At 47.9% G+C, this 21,210-nt stretch overlaps 4 protein-coding genes across 5 annotated transcripts; 3 read left to right on the top strand and 1 right to left on the bottom strand.

Moving 5' to 3' along the window:
- Positions 1-655: 655 nt before the first annotated feature.
- LOC101774037 (protein trichome birefringence-like 33) lies at positions 656-5,132 on the bottom strand. Of its 2 annotated transcripts, XM_022823304.1 has the most exons (6): positions 4,354-5,132; positions 2,525-2,696; positions 1,916-2,115; positions 1,507-1,665; positions 1,173-1,371; positions 656-1,084 (listed from the first exon to the last, which is right to left on the bottom strand). In XM_022823304.1, exons 1-6 carry the CDS (start codon positions 4,818-4,820, stop codon positions 965-967), a joined length of 1,317 nt encoding a protein of 438 aa, XP_022679039.1. In that variant the 5' UTR covers positions 4,821-5,132; the 3' UTR covers positions 656-964. The 2 variants fall into 2 exon arrangements, with proteins under 2 accessions (XP_022679039.1, XP_004981275.1); XM_004981218.4 differs by having other exon boundaries at positions 656-1,371.
- Positions 5,133-6,878: 1,746 nt separating this feature from the next.
- Positions 6,879-10,834, top strand: LOC101773631 (protein FLX-like 1). The gene is made up of 4 exons (XM_004981217.3): positions 6,879-7,532; positions 8,906-9,078; positions 9,253-9,362; positions 10,401-10,834. The coding sequence occupies exons 1-4, from the start codon at positions 6,970-6,972 to the stop codon at positions 10,491-10,493; spliced, it is 939 nt and encodes a 312-aa protein (XP_004981274.1). The 5' UTR covers positions 6,879-6,969; the 3' UTR covers positions 10,494-10,834.
- Positions 10,835-12,212: 1,378 nt separating this feature from the next.
- On the top strand, positions 12,213-18,741 carry LOC101772807 (multiple inositol polyphosphate phosphatase 1). The gene is made up of 11 exons (XM_004981215.3): positions 12,213-12,454; positions 14,352-14,436; positions 14,743-15,042; positions 15,361-15,519; positions 16,092-16,232; positions 16,342-16,398; positions 17,013-17,151; positions 17,240-17,344; positions 17,438-17,655; positions 18,023-18,064; positions 18,184-18,741. The coding sequence occupies exons 1-11, from the start codon at positions 12,318-12,320 to the stop codon at positions 18,361-18,363; spliced, it is 1,563 nt and encodes a 520-aa protein (XP_004981272.1). The 5' UTR covers positions 12,213-12,317; the 3' UTR covers positions 18,364-18,741.
- Positions 18,742-18,848: 107 nt separating this feature from the next.
- LOC101773218 (cinnamoyl-CoA reductase 1) lies at positions 18,849-21,208 on the top strand. The gene is made up of 6 exons (XM_004981216.4): positions 18,849-19,090; positions 19,213-19,391; positions 19,468-19,656; positions 19,924-20,086; positions 20,544-20,730; positions 20,868-21,208. The coding sequence occupies exons 1-6, from the start codon at positions 18,964-18,966 to the stop codon at positions 21,010-21,012; spliced, it is 990 nt and encodes a 329-aa protein (XP_004981273.2). The 5' UTR covers positions 18,849-18,963; the 3' UTR covers positions 21,013-21,208.
- The last annotated feature ends 2 nt before the right edge of the window (positions 21,209-21,210 follow it).

The raw sequence follows: 21,210 nt of genomic DNA, 5'->3' as shown, positions 1-21,210 counted from the left end.
ATAGAAGTATTAAGGTAAACAAGGCTAAACATGTTGGCAGCCACCGTGTGTGGCGGACTCGTGGGTGGGGAACAGGAGAGGGATCGGATGGAGAGGACAAGATGCGAGGGGTAGTTTGGTTATTTTTTTAATTATCTCATTCCTTTCATCAAAAAATTAATATTATAATACATATGGTGCCTTATAGTGAATATCGAAACTTGTAGAGTGTCTGTTGGCAAAGGTAGAATTGAGTAGCGTCCATCAGCAAATATCAATATTAAGAGTGTTCGGTAGCAAAATTACTCTCGACAAATGCTACCATCTCCAAACCATGGCCATGACAAGGCGAGCTTGGAATAAACCCTTTTTTTAGGGAATGCTTGGAACGAACTTTAGTGCGTGTTCTTTTTCCTCGAGGGAAAGACGGAACAAACTACTCTTCGCCATGGCGGGCCTTACCATATTGTTTGTCTACGGGCCCATCGGGTCCAATGAGAAGGAGTGCTTTACTCAGGCCGACCAGCCACCAGCCAGCTTCCAACGCTCGGCCCATAAAAGAATTTGGGACCGTGTAGGCCCATCCATTTCGTCAGAATACCACGCTTACACACCCGTTTGTTTTTTTTCCCCCAATCACTCGCTTTTCATAAAATCAAACAGGGAACAAATGGGGTTAAGATAACTTCATATGACTAGAAGCGTATATAAACGGTCACCTGGTGCAACTTCAGCACTCATGTTCAATAAATGAATTACACATCAACACGCCACGCCGCGTGGAAGGTTCGCCAACAAAGTATAGACAAGTGGCCTTACATGAACTAAGGCAGAGCTTCCATCTCTCGTGTACCGTGCGTGTTCCTCAGAATGTTGGACCTATATGATGTCAAGCTAACTATTCTCCAGCATACCAGCGAGCCTCCCAGATGATATATGTTATGCTCCCAGTTCCAGCTTGATCGTGCAGTTCAGCAACTTATGTTCACTCGCCATTCATCAACTGGGAAATAGTAGGTATCACCAAAACCTCAGAGATGCCCAACCTTAGCTCAGGGGAAAAAGAGCTTGGAGTAGAGCAGCTCGTTCCACGTGTCCTGGAGTCCTGGAAGGCACCAATGCGTGCAATCAGCGTAGCTCTTCGGGTTCGCGATCTGCTCCGGGGTTAGCGGGTTCCACTGCTTCTTGTATACCTGAGTGTGCGCGTCCTTCCTGTATTCAGAGAGCTGGGTGATGTTCACAACCCCAACAGGGATCTTAGACGTGCCGAACACTTCCCCGATGACGCGCATCAGCCCTTTGCTGGTGCCTGGTCCCCAGTAAGACAAATCCTTGATAGGAGTTGTCTGGTTGTAACAGTTCCCATCAGTATCTTCGCCCCAATCTTTGCTCCTAATAACAAAAAGACAAACACATCAATCGAAGGCATGTCAGTTCTTTTGATGCTCGAAACATAAAGTTTTTTTTTTAAAAAAATATAATGTCCAAGGGAAGTTTGAGATACATTATACATTTGGGCTGGCTTACCTGGTGTGAGTGGGTGACATAGTAACAAAAAACACTCTTGAAGTTTTAGGGTCCATGTTGCTCTCAACCCATTTCAGCACAGCCTTCAGTACCATTCCATAGGCATCCTCTGTTTCCATTTCTATGATGTCCTTGTTTTTATCTTCAAAAGAGTTTTGCCTGGAATTGAAAGGTGTTAAGGATAGGAAATATATCTGAAGTATCATAAGTGAAGGTTGTCCTAAACAGACAGTGCTATTAAAGTTTTACACGAAATGTAAATTGCGAGAAGGGTAACTAAATAGATATTCTTTCTTCAAACTGCCATATTCCATGACCTGTTCTTGTTTGATCAATTACTAGGAAACTTCCATTTCAGACAGAAAACAAAAGAACCTCGTAAAGACGTACAGTAAAGGAAGATACATACAGAATTTTCATCTTCTGTCCAGTCATCCACCAAAGGTAGGTATTGAATACCAAAATGTCAGCCCCCTTCCAAAATTTTGCATGTTTCTCAATAGATGTTCCTCTTACAATTCGATCAGCAATACGGTGCACAACAGCGTCATCAGAATTTGACTCAGCCAGAAAGGGAGCCCAGTAGAACTCAATGGTGGCATTATAATCCTAGCAAACATGCAGCATTAAGCTTTTCAGCATGGATGAACTGTAAAAATGATGGAGCCCACAAGCTAGAAAAGAAGCAGGTAAAAACAAAGGCTTAAGTGTAAAAGCATATACAAATTGGAGTTTGTTTTATCCTTCTTAACAGCTCTAGGGATCTTTTTTTGAAGCAAAAACAGTAAGAGAAGATACTAGTGAATACATCCATATCAATATTCAGAAGTTACTGACAAGAAAAGGTGGGGAAAGAATGTCAAATGCCTGGGTAGAAATATTAAGTAAAATTATATTTGGTAACTGCAGTAGCTAACTAAGCATAAAAAAAATGCTGCACCACATTTTGAGCAATGCCACATGCTAATTTTCAGCTTTCATTCATTTGTTATGTTAAAAGGTACAAACAAAGGAATACCTTTGCTCTGAAAACTGTGAGGGAATCAAATGTTTCCATGGACTTGGAGCTATCCGGGATGAGTCGATGCAGTAGGCAAACCAGAGATACGTATTGTCCCCGGTTCAAGGAATCTCCAACAAAAAGCATGCGCTTGCCCCGTAGCATCTCTAGCATTAGAGTTGCGTTGAAGCTACAAATTGCGACAGATGACACTTCCCATTACGATATAGTAAATTAACAGAAGAAATTGCTATGCATAAGAAACTCAATAGCATGCCCTCGTATAAGATATTAATAGTACTATGCATTGGCAACATTATCAATCGGGTTCAAGAATATCTCAATTTATGCTGCAAATATTTACTCACACGTCCCGTATCAGTGACACTGAGGGCTGACCCAAGTTCAACATCAGAAGTTCAACATGCTACATCACTGTATGGCTGTATATGCATCTTTTAAAAGTCCAAGGGATTTCCCACAAACAAGATGTGGCCTATATCTGCTCTCTGAGTGACCTAGTCCAAGGGTTTCTACACAGTAAACTGAAATAGCCACGCCACGTACCACCCCCCTCAGGCCCCTCACGCTTCACATCAAAATAACAGCATAGGAATTGTCAAAGGTGAGAGAATGAGGTTGGACGGCAACAAAGCAACAAACGACGTAACAAGGCACCAAAACTCGCATCAGCACTGTCGCAGAATCTAGACCGGATCCACAGAAAAGGAGCGTAGTGAAGGAACCCAAGCCCGTGCAAACGGTAGGCTCCGTCTCCATCCACGGCTGTACGGCCCCACCGTGCCAAGCGGACCACACCGTCCGGCTGGCCGGCCGGCCGGCCCCTCTGTGGCGCGCTTGCTCGAACCCCGTACTCCCACGTGACAGCCTGCACCCTTGCTCGGCCGGCAGCACGTAGGCCGCAGCGTCGAGGACCCGTACGGAGCCAGGGCAGCAACAGCTGGAGCCGGGAGCCCCCGTGCGAGCGACATGCATCGGAAAAGTCTCAAGTGCACCGTGCCCACGGCACATGATTGAGACCCCACGCCTCTCATGGAGCAGCGGCCGGCCGGCCGGCCGGAGACCGTCTCCGACGCCGGCCGATGACACCGCCAGCAATAATTGACCCGTTCCGCTCGGCGGAGCTGAGGAGCGGCCTGGCTCCGTTCTCACTCGAATCAATTCATCCCAGCATCTGGAAAATCTGCATGCCGACGTTGCCGTCCAGGCTCCAGAGTCCGAGCCGCACGCGTCGCCGCATGGACCCGTCCGGCCGTCCCCCGCCGCGTGGCTCGCCGAGCCCCACTGCTCACACGCATGGCATTAATGGGCGGCTACCTGCTCACCTACGACGGCGAGGTACGACGAACTCGGCTGCTGCTACCAACCAGGCTACCCAACCCCCCACCAGGCCCACCGCGGCTCGCGCTCGCCGCCTGGCGCCTGCGCCGCGTGCCGGGCGCTTGCTACCGGCCGCGCTCGGATCGGCATGGTCCAAACCGAAGCGTATCGCGACAAGACAAGCGGCTCGAAACCTCGCCGTTTTTCGGCGTCTCCGCCCGTCCGTTCCAACCGGACGGACCACACCGCCCCAGCGCCACGTCTCCATCGCATGCCGTCTTAGCTTCCCTTCCTTTTCTTTTTCTTTTTCTTTTTCTTTTTGAGATCTTCCCTTTGAAGAAGAACTATAGCTTCAAAAGAAAATTTGAAACAAGCGCGCTCGATCCGGCCTGGATCAAGAGCCTAATTCAAATGTAGATCATACTGCTGAACTGCTAGATCGGCATCACTATTCACTACCCACACCAACAGCAAATCGAAGGGAAACAAGGAGAAAGGTTGTTTACCTGGGCAGCGAGCACCCGCGCGGCTGCCACCGCCAGTGCTGGTAGGCCTTGTCGGGGCGGCCGTGCGCCTGGCAAGTGAGCTGCGGCTGGATGTAGGGGCACTCCTCCTCCTGGTACCACGGCCGCGCCGCCTCGTCGTACACCCACTCGCCCCGCCCGACGTCGCACCCCGCCGGCGCCGCGCCCACCGCGAACGGCAGCTGCGCTGCGGCCGCGCGGTGCTCGGCCGAGCTTAGCTCACTTACGTCGCCGCCGCCGCCGCCATGGTGGGCGGGGCGGAGGGGGCGGCTGATCTGGCCGCGGCGGTGGGACGGGGGGCGGTGGAGGAACGGCTGGTGCAGCGTGGAGGAGAAGTCCTTGAAGTAGAGCACGGAGACGAAGGTGATGAAGGCGAGCGTGAGGGCGTAGGACGTGAGGAAGGGGCTCCTGCCCCTCCCGTTGCTGTGCTGCGCCTTCATCGTTCTCATCTGGGGGAGGAGGTCCCTCCCCTTCCCCCGGGCCGGGCTCCTCCCTTCTCTAATCTCTCCTACCCGCGCGCGCTCCCTCCTCCCTCGCTGTTCCTCCTGCTCGCATCGCAGGAGTCACGGCACGGGCAATGGAGGTGGCGCCTGCCCGACCGGCTGCCGCGCGCGCCGATCCCTGATCTGATGCTGGGGGCGTGGGATCTGGGACAGGAGCAGGAGGAGGAAGAAGAAGAGGGGGAGGGGCTGAGGAGAGAACTGGAGGAGCAGGCGAGCAGCTGCAGCTGCTTTGCTTTCCCTTTTGGTTTTTGGGGGGTCCCTTTTGGTGGAGTAGGCTTTTCTTTCTCCCGAGTTTGTGAGTGGTGGTGGGTCCTCAAGGAAGTGGGTAGTGGCTCCAGGTTGAGTGCAAACCAGCTGAGGCTGGTCCATTTGTTGGGAAAAATTGCGTCACAAGCAAGCCCAGCGTTGACTGCTCATATGACCTAATCAGTAATCAGGGCCCAATCCGCATCGAGACCGTGCTTGATTAACCAATGGTTTCCGTTTTCACTGAAAGTAATTAACCAAGCTCGTCTCATCACTGTAACATACAACGAGCCCAAGTTATGGCGCCACATCATCCATCCACGTGTGTGAATCAAGGCTACTGACAACCTGGTCGCGTTGGAGCAAAGCTTGGTCACCCAGCCGACGCAGCAGTCGAGCGCATCAGTTCGGGGCTTTGGTTTGGAGGCCTGGACCATGCCGGAAGGGAAGGGAACTGGTATGGGGGTAGGCCCGTTGTTATGCATGAGATCCATGCTTCGTGCAAGGGGCTTAAGATGGCGACCGGTGGATGATTAATGAAGTCCCACTCCCTCCCACCGACTGGAGACCAACCGGCAACCGCTCGAGGCCCATTCCATCTGCACACCCAACAGCACGGTCACAGCTAGCTACGGAGTACTTCGCTACAGCAGATTGTCCCAGCGTTGTTTTTTACCATCTGAATTTGACAACCTGTTGAGCCCATTTATGCTTTCTCACCACGCCGCATGAGGGGGAAAAAAAATTATTACTGTACGCACATCTATGCGACGCCTCCCTTTTCTTGTTGGTAACAGGCCTAATTTTGTTCGAATCACGCTGCCTAAATTTGAAAGGTTAGGTCGGCAGGATGCGAAATGAAACAGTGGAAGCAAACCCTGACCAGAGCACTCAACTTTTGCACTATTGCGAGGAGCCGATGGTTACTGCACTGATTGGTAATTTGGTAGCAAAGCTTTTGCCTCTTTCTTCCTTGCACGTTTCACTCACTCAGGCAAAGGGCTCACTACCTAGCTAGTGCTGTGCCTGTACTGCATGCGTACATCACGTGTTTAAACTCTCAAGATTTTGTTTTTGTTTTTGTTTTTTGAGGACAACCTTTCCGTGCGGTAACTGGTATAAGGACCAAGTAAAAATGGCATCATTTCGTTTTGTAGCTCCAGCGGCGACGTGGAGGATTCATTTAAACACGACAAAAAACTGCGTTGATGGTTTGCGCGCAAGATCCGTGTCTTTACGCTGCGGTCTGCAATTCGGTTGCTTTCTACGACCAGAGAGGAGTCTGGCGGCCAGCAGACGTTTGGCGGTTTGGAGGCTTCACACGAACGGGGCACGTACGGTACACGTCGGCCTGCCAAACCTGTGCTGCCTGCACCGAATATTCAAACGTAGAAGGAATTCGGTGGAGATTCGACCGACCAAAGTCAACACGAAATCGTAATCACACACGGCACGACTCGCGCTACTAACCGCTAACCACCAAGATAATGCCACTTGAACCGACACATTGTTGAATAAAAAATACATCTGGGCCGAACGAGGCCGAAAATGCCGTGACGTTGTTGGGCTCGAAGGGACTTTTAATCCAACGAGAGAGAAGTAGATGGGTGGGATTGTGTGGTAGCGCGTGGGCTGCAGTGATTGTAATGTATGAGTTCTCCTGGCCCATATGACCTGCGAATTCAGCCCACAAAAGCCCAAAAGATAGACTAGTGCCGACGGTTACTGGTCGTCCTCGTCTTCCCCTGCTTCCTTCCCCTCTCGCCTCTCTGCCCTCGCCGAGGCGAACAACCAATCCGACCCGACCCAATCCCCAGCGCCGCGGCGCCAGCCACCGCCGCCGCCTTCGATGGCCGCAAGGCGCGGGCCCCACGTCATCAGCCTGGCCGATCCCAACCCGCCCCTTCTCGGCCGCGCGCCGGGGGCGGCGTCGGCCGCCGTCCCGGCGTCCGCGCCCGCGCCCTCCTCCGCCTCCGCTGCGCACCCCGCCTTCGCCGTGATCGAGGAGCGCCTCGTCGCCCGGGACCAGGACACCCAGGAGCTCCTCATCGACAACCAGCGGTTCGCCGCCACGCACGTCGCGCTCCAGCAGCAGCTCATCGCGGCGCAGCACGAGCTGCGGGCGGTCTCCGTCGCCGCCACCAGGGCCCGCGCCGAGCGGGAGAACGAGGTGCGCGCCCTGGCAGAACAGGCGGCGCACATCGAGGCCGAGGCGAGGGCCGTCGCCGCGGCGCGCGCGGAGGTCGACCAGGTGCACGCCGACATCCAGGTGCTCGCGAGGGCGCGCGCTGAGCTCGTCAGCCGACTCCAGGTCCTACGGGACCACCTCGCGCGCAAGAAGGCCGAGGCGAGTAAGACCGATTCCGTCCGTGCCCAGATTGAAACCATGCGCCGGGAGATCCAGAAGGGCAGGTATTGCTGTTGGTTCATTTAATCACTCACGTTTAGTATCCACTGCTAGATATGCGTTGTGACGGTTTTTTGACCTCAAGATGTCTCCCAGTTTATATTGAAAGTAGCATGCATTTTGATGATTGCTGTGCGAAGTTTGTAAATATACAAGAGCATGCCACACCTCGTGTAGGATGATTAGGAATTCAGGATATATATGTTACACAGCTGCTCTTCGAACCTGCTCATAGAGCTACTTCGGAGAGCTGTCATACATGCAGTCACGCACAGCATCAATTCAACTGCTTTGTAAAAGAGAAGCATACATTTTTTTGTCCTCCTTAAGCAAGCTGCTTTATCCGAGGAAGCTTTTACACTGTCAGTGTGCCAATTGCACATGGTTTGCTAACAACAGATTTGCAATGCCTTGCAGGCCAACTTTGGAGAGTAGTCTTTTTAGATGGTTAATGAATAATGAGTAGACAGTCTGGTAGCATTGCCGTTATTACATTTCCTAGTTGATGCATCTTGGATAGAATGATACGTCAAGTAGATTTGCAGCAGCAGTGTCCCTAACCCAATTCTGCTACTCACCGTGCTTTAAGCTTTGGAGTTTGGACTGGTTTATTGAGATTGATGCATAGAAGCTATTGAATTTGTTATGATATTATCATCTATCAAGGGTTTTGTATGATTCTATCACACTTTTGGTGAATTGAAACATTACCCGTTTTCTTTGTTGAGGATAGCTGCGAAGTCGGCATGCAGGCCACTCCACCACACTTTTCATGGTGCAATGCTTCCAGTGGGCATAGAGAGTGTAGAGCACAACACTTGTTTAGGCCAACTAATGAACCTAGCTATTTCCATGCTTGAACTTTTTTACCAAACCTGATTCAAATGTGTGTGTGTGTGTGTGTGTGTCTATATATATATATATATATATATATATATATATATATATATATATATATATATATATATATATGAAACCTGCATGAGGCAAAAATCGTATTTGGTCCCAGGATATTTTGGGGCAAATACAAAAAGTTCAGGCTCGAGCTGTGGACGATAAGCAAAATTCAACCAAAAATGAAGTGTGGTGTGGCTGCATGTTCTGCAAATATCTTATCAGCTCATTTGTACCAATGCATTGATCTGCCACTGTCTACCGACCACCTGAACCACACTAGTCCTTCCATCCAAAAGCAATAATCACAATGGAATGCACTAGGCCTCCTTAAACTTTTCCTGAAATCTCAACTATCAGAGTGAGGATCTGGGTCCTTACACTTTTTAAGTGGTTTGCTCCACTTTAAGTGACAATCCGGTCCATATTGGACCTAATATTGATATGTTGTTTCTCTCTGATGTCTTTTGCATAATATTGACAGAGCTGCGGTTGATTTCGAAAAGAAGGCACATTCTGATAATCTCGAACAAAGTAAAGCAATGGAGAAAAATATGATCGCTGTGGCTAGTGAGATTGAGAGGCTTCGAGGAGAGCTTTTAAATGCTGAAAAAGGGACCACGGCTGTCAACTCAGCAGCAGCTGTTCCTAACTCTGGTATCATACTGAATCTGCGTTGAGTATATTATCACTTCCCTTTTAAGTAGAATTGAAGTATTAAGGGACAATAGGCTTAGGGGCTTAGCATATTAGCCATATGGCATTTCAGGCTTTCTTGTGTAATTGTTCTGAACAAGTTTTTCTTTTTCCTTCTTTGTAATCCTATCTCAGGGTATCCTGCGGCTTATGGCAGTTCCGAGGCAACATATCCCGGAATGTACGGAAATCCTGATCCAACATATGCTGCACACTCTTATCCCGATGCTTATAGCACTAATCAGGTTTGTTTACTTGCTTTATAATTGTTCTCTTATTTGCTTTAGTTTTAACTTCAACATTTCTTTGCCTGGATTAATAATTGTAGTCTGTTGAATCACACCAATGAAAATATGATTCCAGAATTGATTTCTGATTTGTGTTACTCGAAGAACAGTTTTTATTTTTGGATGACTAATGATCAACACTTTAACTCTTCTCTCTCCTTCTCTTCTGTGTTATTTTTCTTATTTTCTTTTCCTCGTCTATGTTATGTTTCTCATTTTTACCTTTAAAATAGGGTCTATATATCTTCCTAGTACACTGAAAATTTGGTTTCCGCTCCTTTGTGCATTTGCACTAGATCTCTAAATAATATGCCTTGTTGTTTTGTATTTCTGGAATTCCCCTTTTATCTGTAAGAAGTTGAGTAGATTGGCACGATCACTTTGTTTTATACCTTGCCCAGTCAAATAACCTCCTTAGTTGACATATTACTTATGGATTTTGCTATGTAGGCTCTTAAGTATGGGAACCACTTGCATGGTTGCACCAGAAACATAACACCTATCCCGTTGGGGCTTAATTTCTGGAAAGATGCCTGTAGACATGTACACTGCTTCTAGCCTTCTACTACTGGCGTCACACTAACTGTGATAATCTCATCTGGTGTGACTTCAGATATTTTTGGTCTAGTTAGCTTATTATTATTCCCCCTTTCTTAAACAGAGTGTTTCACGTTAATATGTTTTGCCAATAAAGAGTTGTGCTCTGTTGTCGAATTAGGACCGCGCTCATTTGTTTGGTGTCTTGTTGGTAAGGCCATTAGTTCTGGCATGTCTTGAACACTATGTGGATGATGACCTTTGTTATTTTTTTGCTTTGTTAAATAATAAAATTCAGGCGTGGTCCCTGCTGTGGAAAACGAATTTTTTATCCTGTTTAAAGTACCCTTTTTTCCCCCTCTCCAAGGCCTTTGAAATAATGACTGCACAAGACAACGAGCAGCTCAACTGAAAATTGACCTTGAATCTTATCTTGACATCTCATCTTCTAAATTGCAGGCTCATATGCACACCGAAGGCAATTCTCATTACATCAGTCAACCTGTTTCGTATGGACAATATGAGAGCCAGCACACCAATGTTCAAAGATGACTGCCAACTCAAGATAGCTTAGACTTGCCTGCCATCTCAGTGTAAAAGGATAGTTGCAGAATCAGCCAAACTAAGCATGTTAGAGATATTCATTACATGGAAGTGCTGGAAGTCCTCGTGTTCATGTTTTTCTTTTCTGGTCAATTTGTTCCAGAATGTATGAGTCGGAATTTGGAGCAGAAATCTTTCTTGCTTCTCGATGTACTAGCCTGATGATTCATCAGTTAGCTCTGCAGATCGGTGTTGTTATTCAGGGATGCTGATGACTCACTTTTGGTGGTGCAGACATCTGTATATATAAATGGATAATGCCAGCAAGTTGGATCATCTTTGCTCGCCGAGATCAAGTTTTGCTGCTGTTGCCTGCTGAGACTAGAAAATTTGTTCCTCCTCCTGCCCAGCAGAGAAGGCCACAGCATCATTCAATTCATTCTGTGGATTAACCTCTTCACTTCAGGTGGCGGTTTAATTGTTTAAACCTTTCAGTCTTTCATGTGCACCTGATTCTGAAAGTAGGCTGCCAGCGTGTGTAAAACTTTTGACATTTTTTAGGAATCCTTCTCTCTTTCGCAAGAGTATGTAGCCCGCAGAATTGGAAGAAAAACGCAAGGTAAAGCACACAGGAATTATAGCGTATGAGGCTCGGAAACATCTTCTTTCATGCACACGGAGCCCATGTTTAGGGAGGAGAAGTTTGTTTAGCCTGGTTGTTTCCTATCGGCCCAAACTTAGAAGGCCCATCGTCTCACTAGCTCACGGAGGGCCCGGCGGCACTACGGCAGAGCGGGGAATCGTTGGCTCGCTCGGTTCTGTCTGCGAGTTTAGTACCACCTCGGCAGCCGAAGGCGGGTGCGCGGCGAGCTCCCGCTATAAGATGAGCCCCCCGTGCCCCTTTGCTCCATACTTACCTGGACGGGATCGACGGGCGATCAAGAAGGCCCGTGGCCTAGGTCAGTGGCCCGCATTGCACTTGGCGGGTGCGCTGGCTTACCATCTCCCCAAGTGGGAGAGTGGACGTCATAATTTGTGGCAGAGGGGGTACGCGTTCGCGCGGCCCCCGCCAATTCTAACAAATTAAATTTTGGTATCTCGTGAAGTGTGTTGGCAAGCTTGGAATATGGTCACGTAGGACTACAGGGCGAGTAACAAAATTTGCTGTTCGATACTCGCCTCCTCACCCTTAGAATTTTTCTTTTTTGCAAAATTTCGCGATATGGTCATCTGCTTAGATTGGCAATATTTCATTTTTGTCCTCTACGGGAGGAGTTGTCTTTCCATCCGCTGTATGTTTATTTTTGTTTCGGATTTATTATATGAACCGTCTTTTGAGTCAGTTTTGTGTTTCATTTGAAGTCACTGAGCATATAAAAAAAAGGGGTCTATTTTAGTAGCACGGTGTAGTATAGATTACACACGAACTAAATCAGGTTATGTCACAAGCAACACAGCAATTGTGAGCGTGCGTCCATGACACAGTGACTGTGAGGCCTCCGCAGAGGCGTGGACCCATACGTATCAGCCGCGTGAGAGTACGTTCCTTTCACGTGGACGTGGCAGCCTAGCGTCACACGGGCACATTTTAAAACCCAGCACAACGTGCTCCGCGCAATCGCGGCCGTCCAGCGCGACCCGCGTCCGCGACGAACCGTCCAGGTGGCTCGGTGAACGTGTCGCGTCCGCCGGCGCCGCCCACCTACATAACCGGCCGGGGTCACCGTCCGAACCATCGAACGACTCGACTCGAACCCACCAGGCGGCAAGCCCTCTTCCCCCACCTGGAAGGGAAAGAAAGCACCAAATCGAGAAAGGCGAATCGAATTCGCCATGGCCACTCCGCGCGCGCCGCTCTTCCCCCAGCTGCTGCTCCTCGTCGCCGCGGCGCTCCTCGCGGCCGCTTCCCTCCGGAGGGCGGCAGGGGCCGGCGAGTTCGACGTCCGCCGCCACCTCTCCACCGTCACCAGGTGCCGCCTCACTTGCCGCTCGACGCTCTCTGGCCGCTGATCTGAACCTGTTCTCTTGTGGGTTCATGGCGAAACTGCGGTAGTAAGATTTGAGTGTACGTGTTCGGTGTTCCCATCGCGTTATTAAGGGGGATTAGGCCCAGGGCTTAGGAGTTGCGGGTGGGTGGTTTGAGGCTTTGAGCCTTCCAGTGTTGGGGCACCGCTGGTCGCGCTTCATGCGATGGGGATGAAGCGCGAGCCGCGCAAACTGACCCGCCGTCCGGGAAAATTGGATTTGTACCACCGAAAGGTATCAAGTTTAGAAATATATCATTAAAAGATCACTTGTTTGATATATATCATTGAAAGCTCATAAATTATCGATCTGTACCATTCCGTGAGGTTTCCGTCACCTCCATTGCTTCTCTTTTTTTCCTGAGGAGTTGGTATTGTCCTCTCCTCCATTTCCGTCGTATCTTCACGCATAGCTGGCCATTCGCATCTCACATAGCCCCTCAAGCCGTCGCCGCACCCCCTGACCTCTTGTAGCGCTCGCCCACGCTCGCTCGGCCCTTCTCTACTACGCGGAGCTCCCGCCAGCAGCTGTTCCTGGTGGCCGGGCCGACGATAGCTTATCGATTTCTGTGTTGTACGAGTAGTTGTGCCGATTTCCCCTTTCTGTTTTGAGCAAATTCATTCTTAGCTGCTTTGATTGCGTGGGGAGTGGGGAAAGTAAGGAGCTAGCACAAAGGCACGAGGGATTGGTGGATGGTTGATTGGCGGTGAAATTGCAAATCGGGTCCGCTGCAGCATCGCCATTTGGGGAGTCCTTTGGGGCAGGCTGAAGGTCATGCTTCGATGCGTCCTCGAACAGCTTGCCTTCGGTGCCTGTTTGTACGACACCATTACTAGCCAAGGATGTGGCTGCTGCGGCGGTGGGGATAGGTCATGGCCTCACCTTTCACTGCAACAGGCTGGACGGTGGCAGCTGGCAGAGACTTCAGGAGAGACAGTGGTTGGAGGATGTCGTTCGGGGAGGTGGCGAGAAGCCGAGAAATCATGGAGTACAATAGAGGACAAGGGAGGAACATGAGTTCACTGGACTTTCCCTCTCCGGTGAGGTTGAGTTTGAGCAGGAAGAGCCAAGGAAGAAGATGACTGTGTACAAAATAGACTGGCGTTAGCAAAGTTACGGAAGTGATACAAACCAATAACATTGTGACCTTTTGATGGTATATAGCAAAGAAGTGATCTTTTAATGGTATATTGCAAAACTTGATATCTTTCAATGGTACATACCCAATTTTCCCCATATTTATCTGCTGTGCAGCTCCTAAGGTCCCCAGACCTAGACTTCTACGAAATAGGCGGAGGCCAACTCCGGACACCTGTAGAGTCCTCCGCAGCTCTGCCACAGGGTGATGCTGCCACTAGCTCTCGATTGAACTAAATTTCTGACGAATGAATGCTAATTTCTGATAAATGAAACTTGGGTTGTCTGTCTGATGTAAATGTAAACCTCAACAGTTTCAGTGTTTGCTTGTAGTATGGATAATGGATCTGCTGCAACTTTTAGACCTGAATTTTAGCATTCATGGCTATATCTAGGTGGTACAATACAACTATTTTTTTTAAAAAAATGTTGTTATGATCCTATGGTGTTTTGTATGAACACATTGTGTTTTACAAGTATCAGAAATGAAATTGGGGGCTTGCCTTCTAGAGCTCACATCAGTAATAAGTGTGGTCTGAATAATACTAGCAGAAATGGAACAGGGGGCTTGCCATCTAGAGCTCATATCAGTAATAAGTGCGATACTGCGATCTGAATAATACTATTGTGTAAAACCGTAAATTGATTCCTATCCCCAACATTTCTTCACTGAACAAAATGCTCTCTACCCTTGGCGATGTTCAGGTATGATGTGGCCAGAGGCTCCAATAGTGTCAATTCTATGCCGACAATCCCAGATGGGTGCCGTGTGATCCACCTCAATCTAGTGGTAAGTTTGCTTCCATACATTTTGCTGCCTTTGATATATGCAGTTCTAGTTCTTTGTGATGTGTTTGCAACTTCGTGTTCATTCCCTTTTTTGGAGGAGAATAGTGTAGCTAACAGCTGTCATATTTGCAATTTCTCTATATGGTGCTGAACTCCCTTTTGAGTTAGAAGGATCCCAGTGTGTAATGGACAAACTGTTTATATTTTGTTTATAACTGCAAATATAGTTATATACTGCACATGAAGGAGTGCATATTTAGGTATGATAAAATGGAAACTATTTGATATTTTTGTTTTTGTTTCCTAGGCAAGACATGGGACTCGTGCTCCTACCAAGAAGCGAATCAAGGAGCTTGATAGATTGTCAATCAGGCTGGAAGCTCTTATAAATGAGGCAAAACAAGGTCTCAAGAGTGATTCTCTCAAGAAAATTCCATCCTGGATAAAGGGCTGGGAGTCGCGTTGGAAGGGTAGGACTAAAGGTGGTGAGCTGACTAGTGAAGGAGAAGAAGAGCTTTACAACTTAGCGACCAGAGTGAAGGAGAGGTTTCAAGACCTTTTTGATGACGAATATCACCCAGATGTATATTCAATAAGAGCAACTCAGGTTAGCTCTGACATAGGTTCTTTGATTTACTTCCATGTATCTTACATCTATATATGAAATTGTCCTCTTTCCGTCCTCACCAGAAAGGTAATATCTGCCACACTTTGATTGTCATACTGCCTTGTGATTCTGGTTGCTGTTTTTTTTTTTGGGAGAAAGGGGTCTATTGTGACAAACCCGTAATTTACACTAAGATGAATCCGATTACTGAGCAGAATAGGTGAATCAGCATATATGGTTCCAATTACAGTCATCAAATGTTGCTGATTTCTACTGAGGCACAGCAGGTTAACTATTGCTATATTGCTTAAAATGCAGGTTTCTCGAGCATCAGCTAGTGCGGTAGCATTTGGTTTGGGACTGCTTTCTGGGAAAGGAAAGCTTGGACCAGGGAACAACCGTGCCTTTTCTGTTCTGAGCGAGAGTCGTGCAAGTGATATTTGTCTGAGATTCTTTGACAGCTGTGAGACATACAAGGTACTATTTATTGTAGCACCAACATTTTTAAGAACAACAGCATAGACAGGTGTGCTTATTTGACCTGAATTTTTTGTTCCATTGTCTCTGTATCTAGAGGCTGCTCAGGTCTTATTAAATAATTTGATACTTGAAGCGCCCTACTCTAATCGAGCCTTGTAGAATGTACCTTATAGAAAGACATAAATTGGCAACGGTGATATCAAATGGTGCTACCATGTTGTGCTAGTTTCTAAACAATTTCATACATCATATATGCTAACATATAAACAAGTGGCCTCGAGATGTTACTCTGTTGTTTTACAGACAATTGTTTCATGTGATGCATCTACTCTTCTGTTTGCCCCTATCCGGCTTATGAACTTGGTCTCATCTACTATTTTTCCTTTATTTTTTAGAAGGGTCATGCTCATGTCTCCTTTTTTGTGTGCCTTTTATGTTAAGTATGTCATTCCCTGTTTGGCACTTGTAAATTGCTACAGGTACAATATGCTAAATATTGTTCTTTTGCTTGTACAACTTGCAATGAGTAATATTTGACTAAAGATCAGTAAATTTGAAACCATTGCCAGGCATACAGGAAAAGGAAGGAGCCTGATGTCAAGAAGCAAAAGGAGCCGGTTCTAGAGCATGTCACAGCTGCACTTGTCAATCGTTATCACCTCAATTTTACAACTCAGGATGTCTCCTCTCTCTGGTTTCTTTGCAAGCAGGTAATGAGTGAAGGATGTTGCTGTGGTTTTCTGCCATGTGTTTCTGAAAATACCTACCTTGACACTCTGGAGTTAAATATGATTAACTTTTGAATGTTTCTCAATCCAGGAAGCATCTTTATTGAATATAACCAATCAAGCTTGTGGGCTTTTTAATGAAGCTGAGGTAGGTCGTCTCTGGACAGCTATAGCTTTTGCCATGCTCCATGCTTGAAATTTTTTAACTGTAATAACTTTTGTCCCCTTCTGTTCTTGGTGCGTTGTTGTGGACAAGTACGCTGCATAAATATCCGGCCTTAAAACTTTTTAGCGTTGACTGCTAGTTTCCAAATATCGTAAACTCCATGAGGTGGTGAATGCTTCAGAAAGTGTATGTTTGTGAATGGTCTGGTTTCCTTCAAAGTTCATTGGCGCTAGCAGTTTATGCAGCTCAATCTTTTCATAAAATGAAGCCTCCCCAGTTGGTATTGGTAGACAGTGAAATATTCTCATTTCTCAACTGTAATTCGTCATCCCACCAGTTATTGTTTGGTTGAGAGCACATCACATCCTATTGTATCCAATATGTGTGTTGATCATGAAATTGAGTATGCTACCTGAAAAATAGTGTGTTAACAGAATGTATAGTTAGTATGCTTTCTGACCTGCACTTTAGGTTTAGTGTTCTTTCTTCAGTAATCTGTTATGCTTTATTACTGCTGTTTGCATGCTTTGAAGTAATTCTTATTTTTAGAGCATTGATTCACTTTGCTTTTGTTTAATAATTAAAGTGCTGTTTAGGTTTATTTTCTAGAGTGGACAGATGATTTGGAGGGTTTTGTTCTAAAAGGCTATGGTGAGTCAATTAACTACCGGATGGGACTGCCATTGCTCAAGGATGTTGTCCAGTCAATGGAAGAAGCAATCATAGCTAAAGAAGGTAGCTGTATTTCATGAATCCAGCAAAGTTTGCTGGTTGTTAGGATCTGTTTCTTGGAATCATAACTAAATAATTCTTGGTATCATAGAACACCACCCTGATGGTACGTATGAAAAGGCAAGGCTCCGATTTGCACACGCAGAAACTGTTGTTCCTTTCAGCTGCCTTCTTGGTCTTTTTCTTGAAGGCTCAGGTATGTTTTCCCCTCTTCACCTAGTCCATGGGCGCATTAATTCTTCCTCTGTGAATTACATATTGATGATTGGTCTCTCATTTGCCTGCTTAGATTTTGAGAAGATACAGCGGGAGGAAGCATTGGATCTGCCACCTATGCCACCACAGGGAAGAAACTGGAAGGGCAGTGTTGTAGCCCCCTTTGCTGGTAACAATATGCTGGTTTTGTACCAGTGCCCAGGCAAAACATCGGATGGCAGCACTTTTGGGAGTCAAAATAACTCATATGTCATTCAAGTTCTACACAACGAAATCCCAGTTTTGATGCCGGTAAGAGTTATTACCTTCATGTATTTTTGATGTATTAATATATTTGTTCTATCCAGCTGCTGGGATCTGGATATATTGTATGACCAAATTCATAAACTCTCTTTGCTCCCCTATATGTTGAAACTTTTTTTTTTGGGGGTAGTAGAGGGAGAGGTGGTTTACTGTAAGCCAGTCATGGATGTCAGCTAATGGTGTCCTGAAATCTACACTACTATATCCCTTTACTTGTGTTCTTTTTTGTTTCAATTTGCATCAGTATAGTTTGGCGTATGCCAAGCTTTAGAATACCACAAGTCAAAATAGCATGTTGATTACAACATCGACAGTTCCCGTACTTAATTTTTCCTGTTGGACTATATGTATGCAGGGTTGCGGTAACAAAGATTTCTGCCCATTTGAGGAGTTCAAGGTAAATACAATAACACAGCTTCTCCTTTCATGCTCCACACTGATGAAGCAAAGGCAAGTTTTCACTGCCAATCCTTTTGAATAATGTTTTTTTCTTACTAACATCGTGTGCTTGTACAGGAGAAGATAGTGAAACCGCACCTGAAGCATGACTATGACATGATATGCAAGATCAAGCCGCCCGTGGCAGGAGAGGAGCCCGCCACGTTCAGCTCCAAGGTGTCCGGTTTCTTCACAGGATTGCTCTCGCAGAAGGGATACAGGGTCGCTAGCGCTGAGAGCGTCAAGACAGAGTTGTAGGCCATACTAGCAGCCAGTGTCTGCTGCCTTTTCACCATGTGCCGCAGGCCTTCGTCTGCGTGCGACCACGAGCAAGGAACCCTATTGACCGATGCACTAACCTGCGGTGTTTTTGTACGGGCGAGTCGAACGTGTACGAGGTCTCTGTTGTCCAAGTTCTTCAGGGAAAGATGCATGTCCTCTGATAATGTAAAATTCTGTTTTCAATTTGGACTATTCTTCGTGGTGAAACGGCATGCACGTCCTTGTTGAGGTCAAGCCACGAGTACGCTGTCGCAGTCATGTAGCTTCCATGTAATGAAGACGTGGACTGTACCGTGCCATTTACTCTGTTCTTATCTGTACGGAAGGTCTGCAACAGGACAAGGCTTTACTACAGTGCCCGATGAATTGTGCCGGGCTGTGACTGTTGTGGAAAATCCAAAAGAGGTTACTGTTTTGTCAGATCCCGAAGTGGGTACCAACCGCATCCCACGAGATCGGGCGTCCGGTAGCCACTCGACTCGACACACACACACTCTAAGAGTACGAGACCTCAGCTCAGTTCGGAGAGGAGAAAGGACGGCGAGAGAGACAGGTGAGGCACCGGAGGGATCGGACATGGCGAGCGGGGAAGGGAAGGGGGAGACGGTGCTGGTCACCGGTGCCAGCGGCTTCATCGGCTCGACGCTCGTCCGCCGCCTCCTCGACCGCGGCTACAACGTCCGCGCCGGCGTCCTCAACCCCGGTCAGTAGCGCCGCCGCTCTCCGGCTTTGCTTTCCGAAGCTCGCAATCGTCATGAATGGCGCAACGCGAAGACTGGTGGCTTCGTTGCGATGCGGAGGTTGTGATTTGCCGGTGACTTGCAGGTGACAAAGCGGAGACGGACCACCTCCTCGCGCTCGCCGCCGGCGCCGGCGAGGGCCGCATGAGCATCTTCCGCTGCGACCTCCTCGACGGCGCGGCGCTCATCGACGCCGCGCGGGGCTGCGCGGGCGTCTTCCACCTCGCCTCCCCATGCACCGTCGACGCCGTCAAGGACCCCCAGGTGGGTACTATTCGCCGTTGCCCCGTCGCCGCTCCGGCCCGCCCGTTAACCGGCGCGCTCCGTTTTGTGGCCGCAGAACCAGCTGATGGTGCCGGCGGTGGAGGGGACGCTGAACGTGCTGCGCGCCGCCAAGGAGGCCGGGAGCGTGCGGCGGGTGGTGGTGACCTCGTCTATCTCGGCCATCGTGCCCAGCCCCGGGTGGCCCGCCGGCGAGGTCCGCGACGAGCGCTGCTGGACCGACATCGACTACTGCGAGAAGAACGGGGTGAGCCTTCGCCTACTGGGCAACTCCAGCTTGGGTTCATCCTCCTCGATGAACGAACTCTAAATTTTGGGAACAATGGCATTGTAGCGTACATCATGCATGTACGATGTATTTACATTATCTGATTATATAATCAGCTTGGAAAACACAGTAAACATCCTCAGCACTGAAGATGGTCTGCAGAATTTGCAGGATGCAGCTTCCGCACAGCTTGGATTTCGTCAGTAATTCCACTGTTAAATCTCAGGTCCCCTTTGCTTTTGCTAGGTGTGGTACCCTGCTTCCAAGACACTGGCGGAGAAGGCAGCGTGGAAGTTTGCAGAGGAGGAGGGGCTAGATGTGGTTGTGGTTAACCCGGGGACAGTCCTGGGGCCGATGATTCCGCCAACCATCAACGCTAGCATGGCCATGTTTCGCCGCCTCCTCGAAGGTAAGCATGCTTCCTAGCAGTTCAATAATTGTATTGCTTGCTAAGGTTGGACAACATCTGATATTTTTCTCCTTTTTTAAAATTTTTAAAAGTGAATGGAACTATCAACTTATCATGTCTTGGTCGGTCCTTCTGAAAGCATCTTTAAATCAGCATACTGAACGATCCGTCATGATCAGTACCAGGGGTGTCACCTCAGTTCTGAAACCCTTTTTACTACAGCACATCTTTTTTTTTGGGAAAAAAGAGAGATTGACTGCAAGAGAAACCTTTTTTTTCCTACTTGATATTCTACTCGGACAAACTTCAGGCATCAGCAGTTTCAGTTGATACAATGATCATGCATTGACTTTGTTGAAACGAAACAAAAATGACATGTATGTAGTGTATCCATAATACCGTTTTTACGAGATCAGGGGAACATTATTGAAGCAAAGCAACACCTTTCTGCCTGCAGGTTGCACCGAGGAGTACGCGGATTTCTTCATGGGACCAGTTCATGTGGAAGACGTTGCCTTGGCCCATATCCTTGTCTTCGAGAACCCATCAGCGTCCGGGAGGCACATCTGCGTCGAGTCCATCTCTCACTGGAGCGACTTCGCTGCCAAAGTCGCCGAGCTCTACCCCAACCTCAACGTGCCCAAGTACGCGACCATCCAAATTCCAAGCCACACGTTCTTCTTTTCATTCCATGTTGGCCTGTGGGACAGTGGGAGAGCAATCTCTGGGTGTGTGCATCAGTGTGCTTGAGCCTTGTGCTGCTTGCTGCTTTGTGTCGCAGGTTGCCCGAGGACACCCAGCCTGGGCTGGTGAGAGCGGAGGTGGGGTCGAAGAAGCTCATCGCCCTGGGTCTGCAGATCAGCCCCGTGGAGAAGATCATCAGGGATGCTGTGGAGAGCCTCAAGAGCAGGGGATACATCTCTTGAGACGGCTGGCTACTGTGATGTCTTCCTGGACCTTCGCTAGTTAAGTACAAACCAGTAATAAGGGTGTCACTAGATAATGTGAAAAGCTAAAGACTTGCTCAAGTGTCGCCTATCTGCTTGATTTTAATTTCCATCTGCAGCATCCCTTCGATCTTTTTAGAGGGGCAAAATCGTAATCTCATGAGGAAGAAATAAACC

This window comes from Setaria italica, chromosome IX, assembly GCF_000263155.2.
Source record: "Setaria italica strain Yugu1 chromosome IX, Setaria_italica_v2.0, whole genome shotgun sequence".
Lineage (NCBI taxonomy): Eukaryota > Viridiplantae > Streptophyta > Magnoliopsida > Poales > Poaceae > Setaria > Setaria italica.
This window is presented reverse-complemented; position numbering and strand designations above follow the sequence as displayed.

Coding starts and splice junctions, on each gene's coding strand:
- LOC101774037 (XM_004981218.4), bottom strand. CDS start 4,820: ATGAGAACGATGAAGGCGCAGCACAGCAACGGGAGGGGCAGGAGCCCC. Junction 1,666..1,915: donor GGACAGAAGATGAAAATTCT/GTATGTATCTTC, acceptor TTTCAATTCCAG/GCAAAACTCTTTTGAAGATA. Junction 1,372..1,506: donor ATGTCACCCACTCACACCAG/GTAAGCCAGCCC, acceptor TTTTGTTATTAG/GAGCAAAGATTGGGGCGAAG.
- LOC101773631 (XM_004981217.3), top strand. CDS start 6,970: ATGGCCGCAAGGCGCGGGCCCCACGTCATCAGCCTGGCCGATCCCAAC. Junction 7,533..8,905: donor CGGGAGATCCAGAAGGGCAG/GTATTGCTGTTG, acceptor TAATATTGACAG/AGCTGCGGTTGATTTCGAAA. Junction 9,079..9,252: donor AGCAGCTGTTCCTAACTCTG/GTATCATACTGA, acceptor ATCCTATCTCAG/GGTATCCTGCGGCTTATGGC.
- LOC101772807 (XM_004981215.3), top strand. CDS start 12,318: ATGGCCACTCCGCGCGCGCCGCTCTTCCCCCAGCTGCTGCTCCTCGTC. Junction 15,043..15,360: donor ATTCAATAAGAGCAACTCAG/GTTAGCTCTGAC, acceptor CTTAAAATGCAG/GTTTCTCGAGCATCAGCTAG. Junction 18,065..18,183: donor GCCCATTTGAGGAGTTCAAG/GTAAATACAATA, acceptor GTGCTTGTACAG/GAGAAGATAGTGAAACCGCA.
- LOC101773218 (XM_004981216.4), top strand. CDS start 18,964: ATGGCGAGCGGGGAAGGGAAGGGGGAGACGGTGCTGGTCACCGGTGCC. Junction 19,392..19,467: donor ACGCCGTCAAGGACCCCCAG/GTGGGTACTATT, acceptor TTGTGGCCGCAG/AACCAGCTGATGGTGCCGGC. Junction 19,657..19,923: donor ACTACTGCGAGAAGAACGGG/GTGAGCCTTCGC, acceptor TGCTTTTGCTAG/GTGTGGTACCCTGCTTCCAA.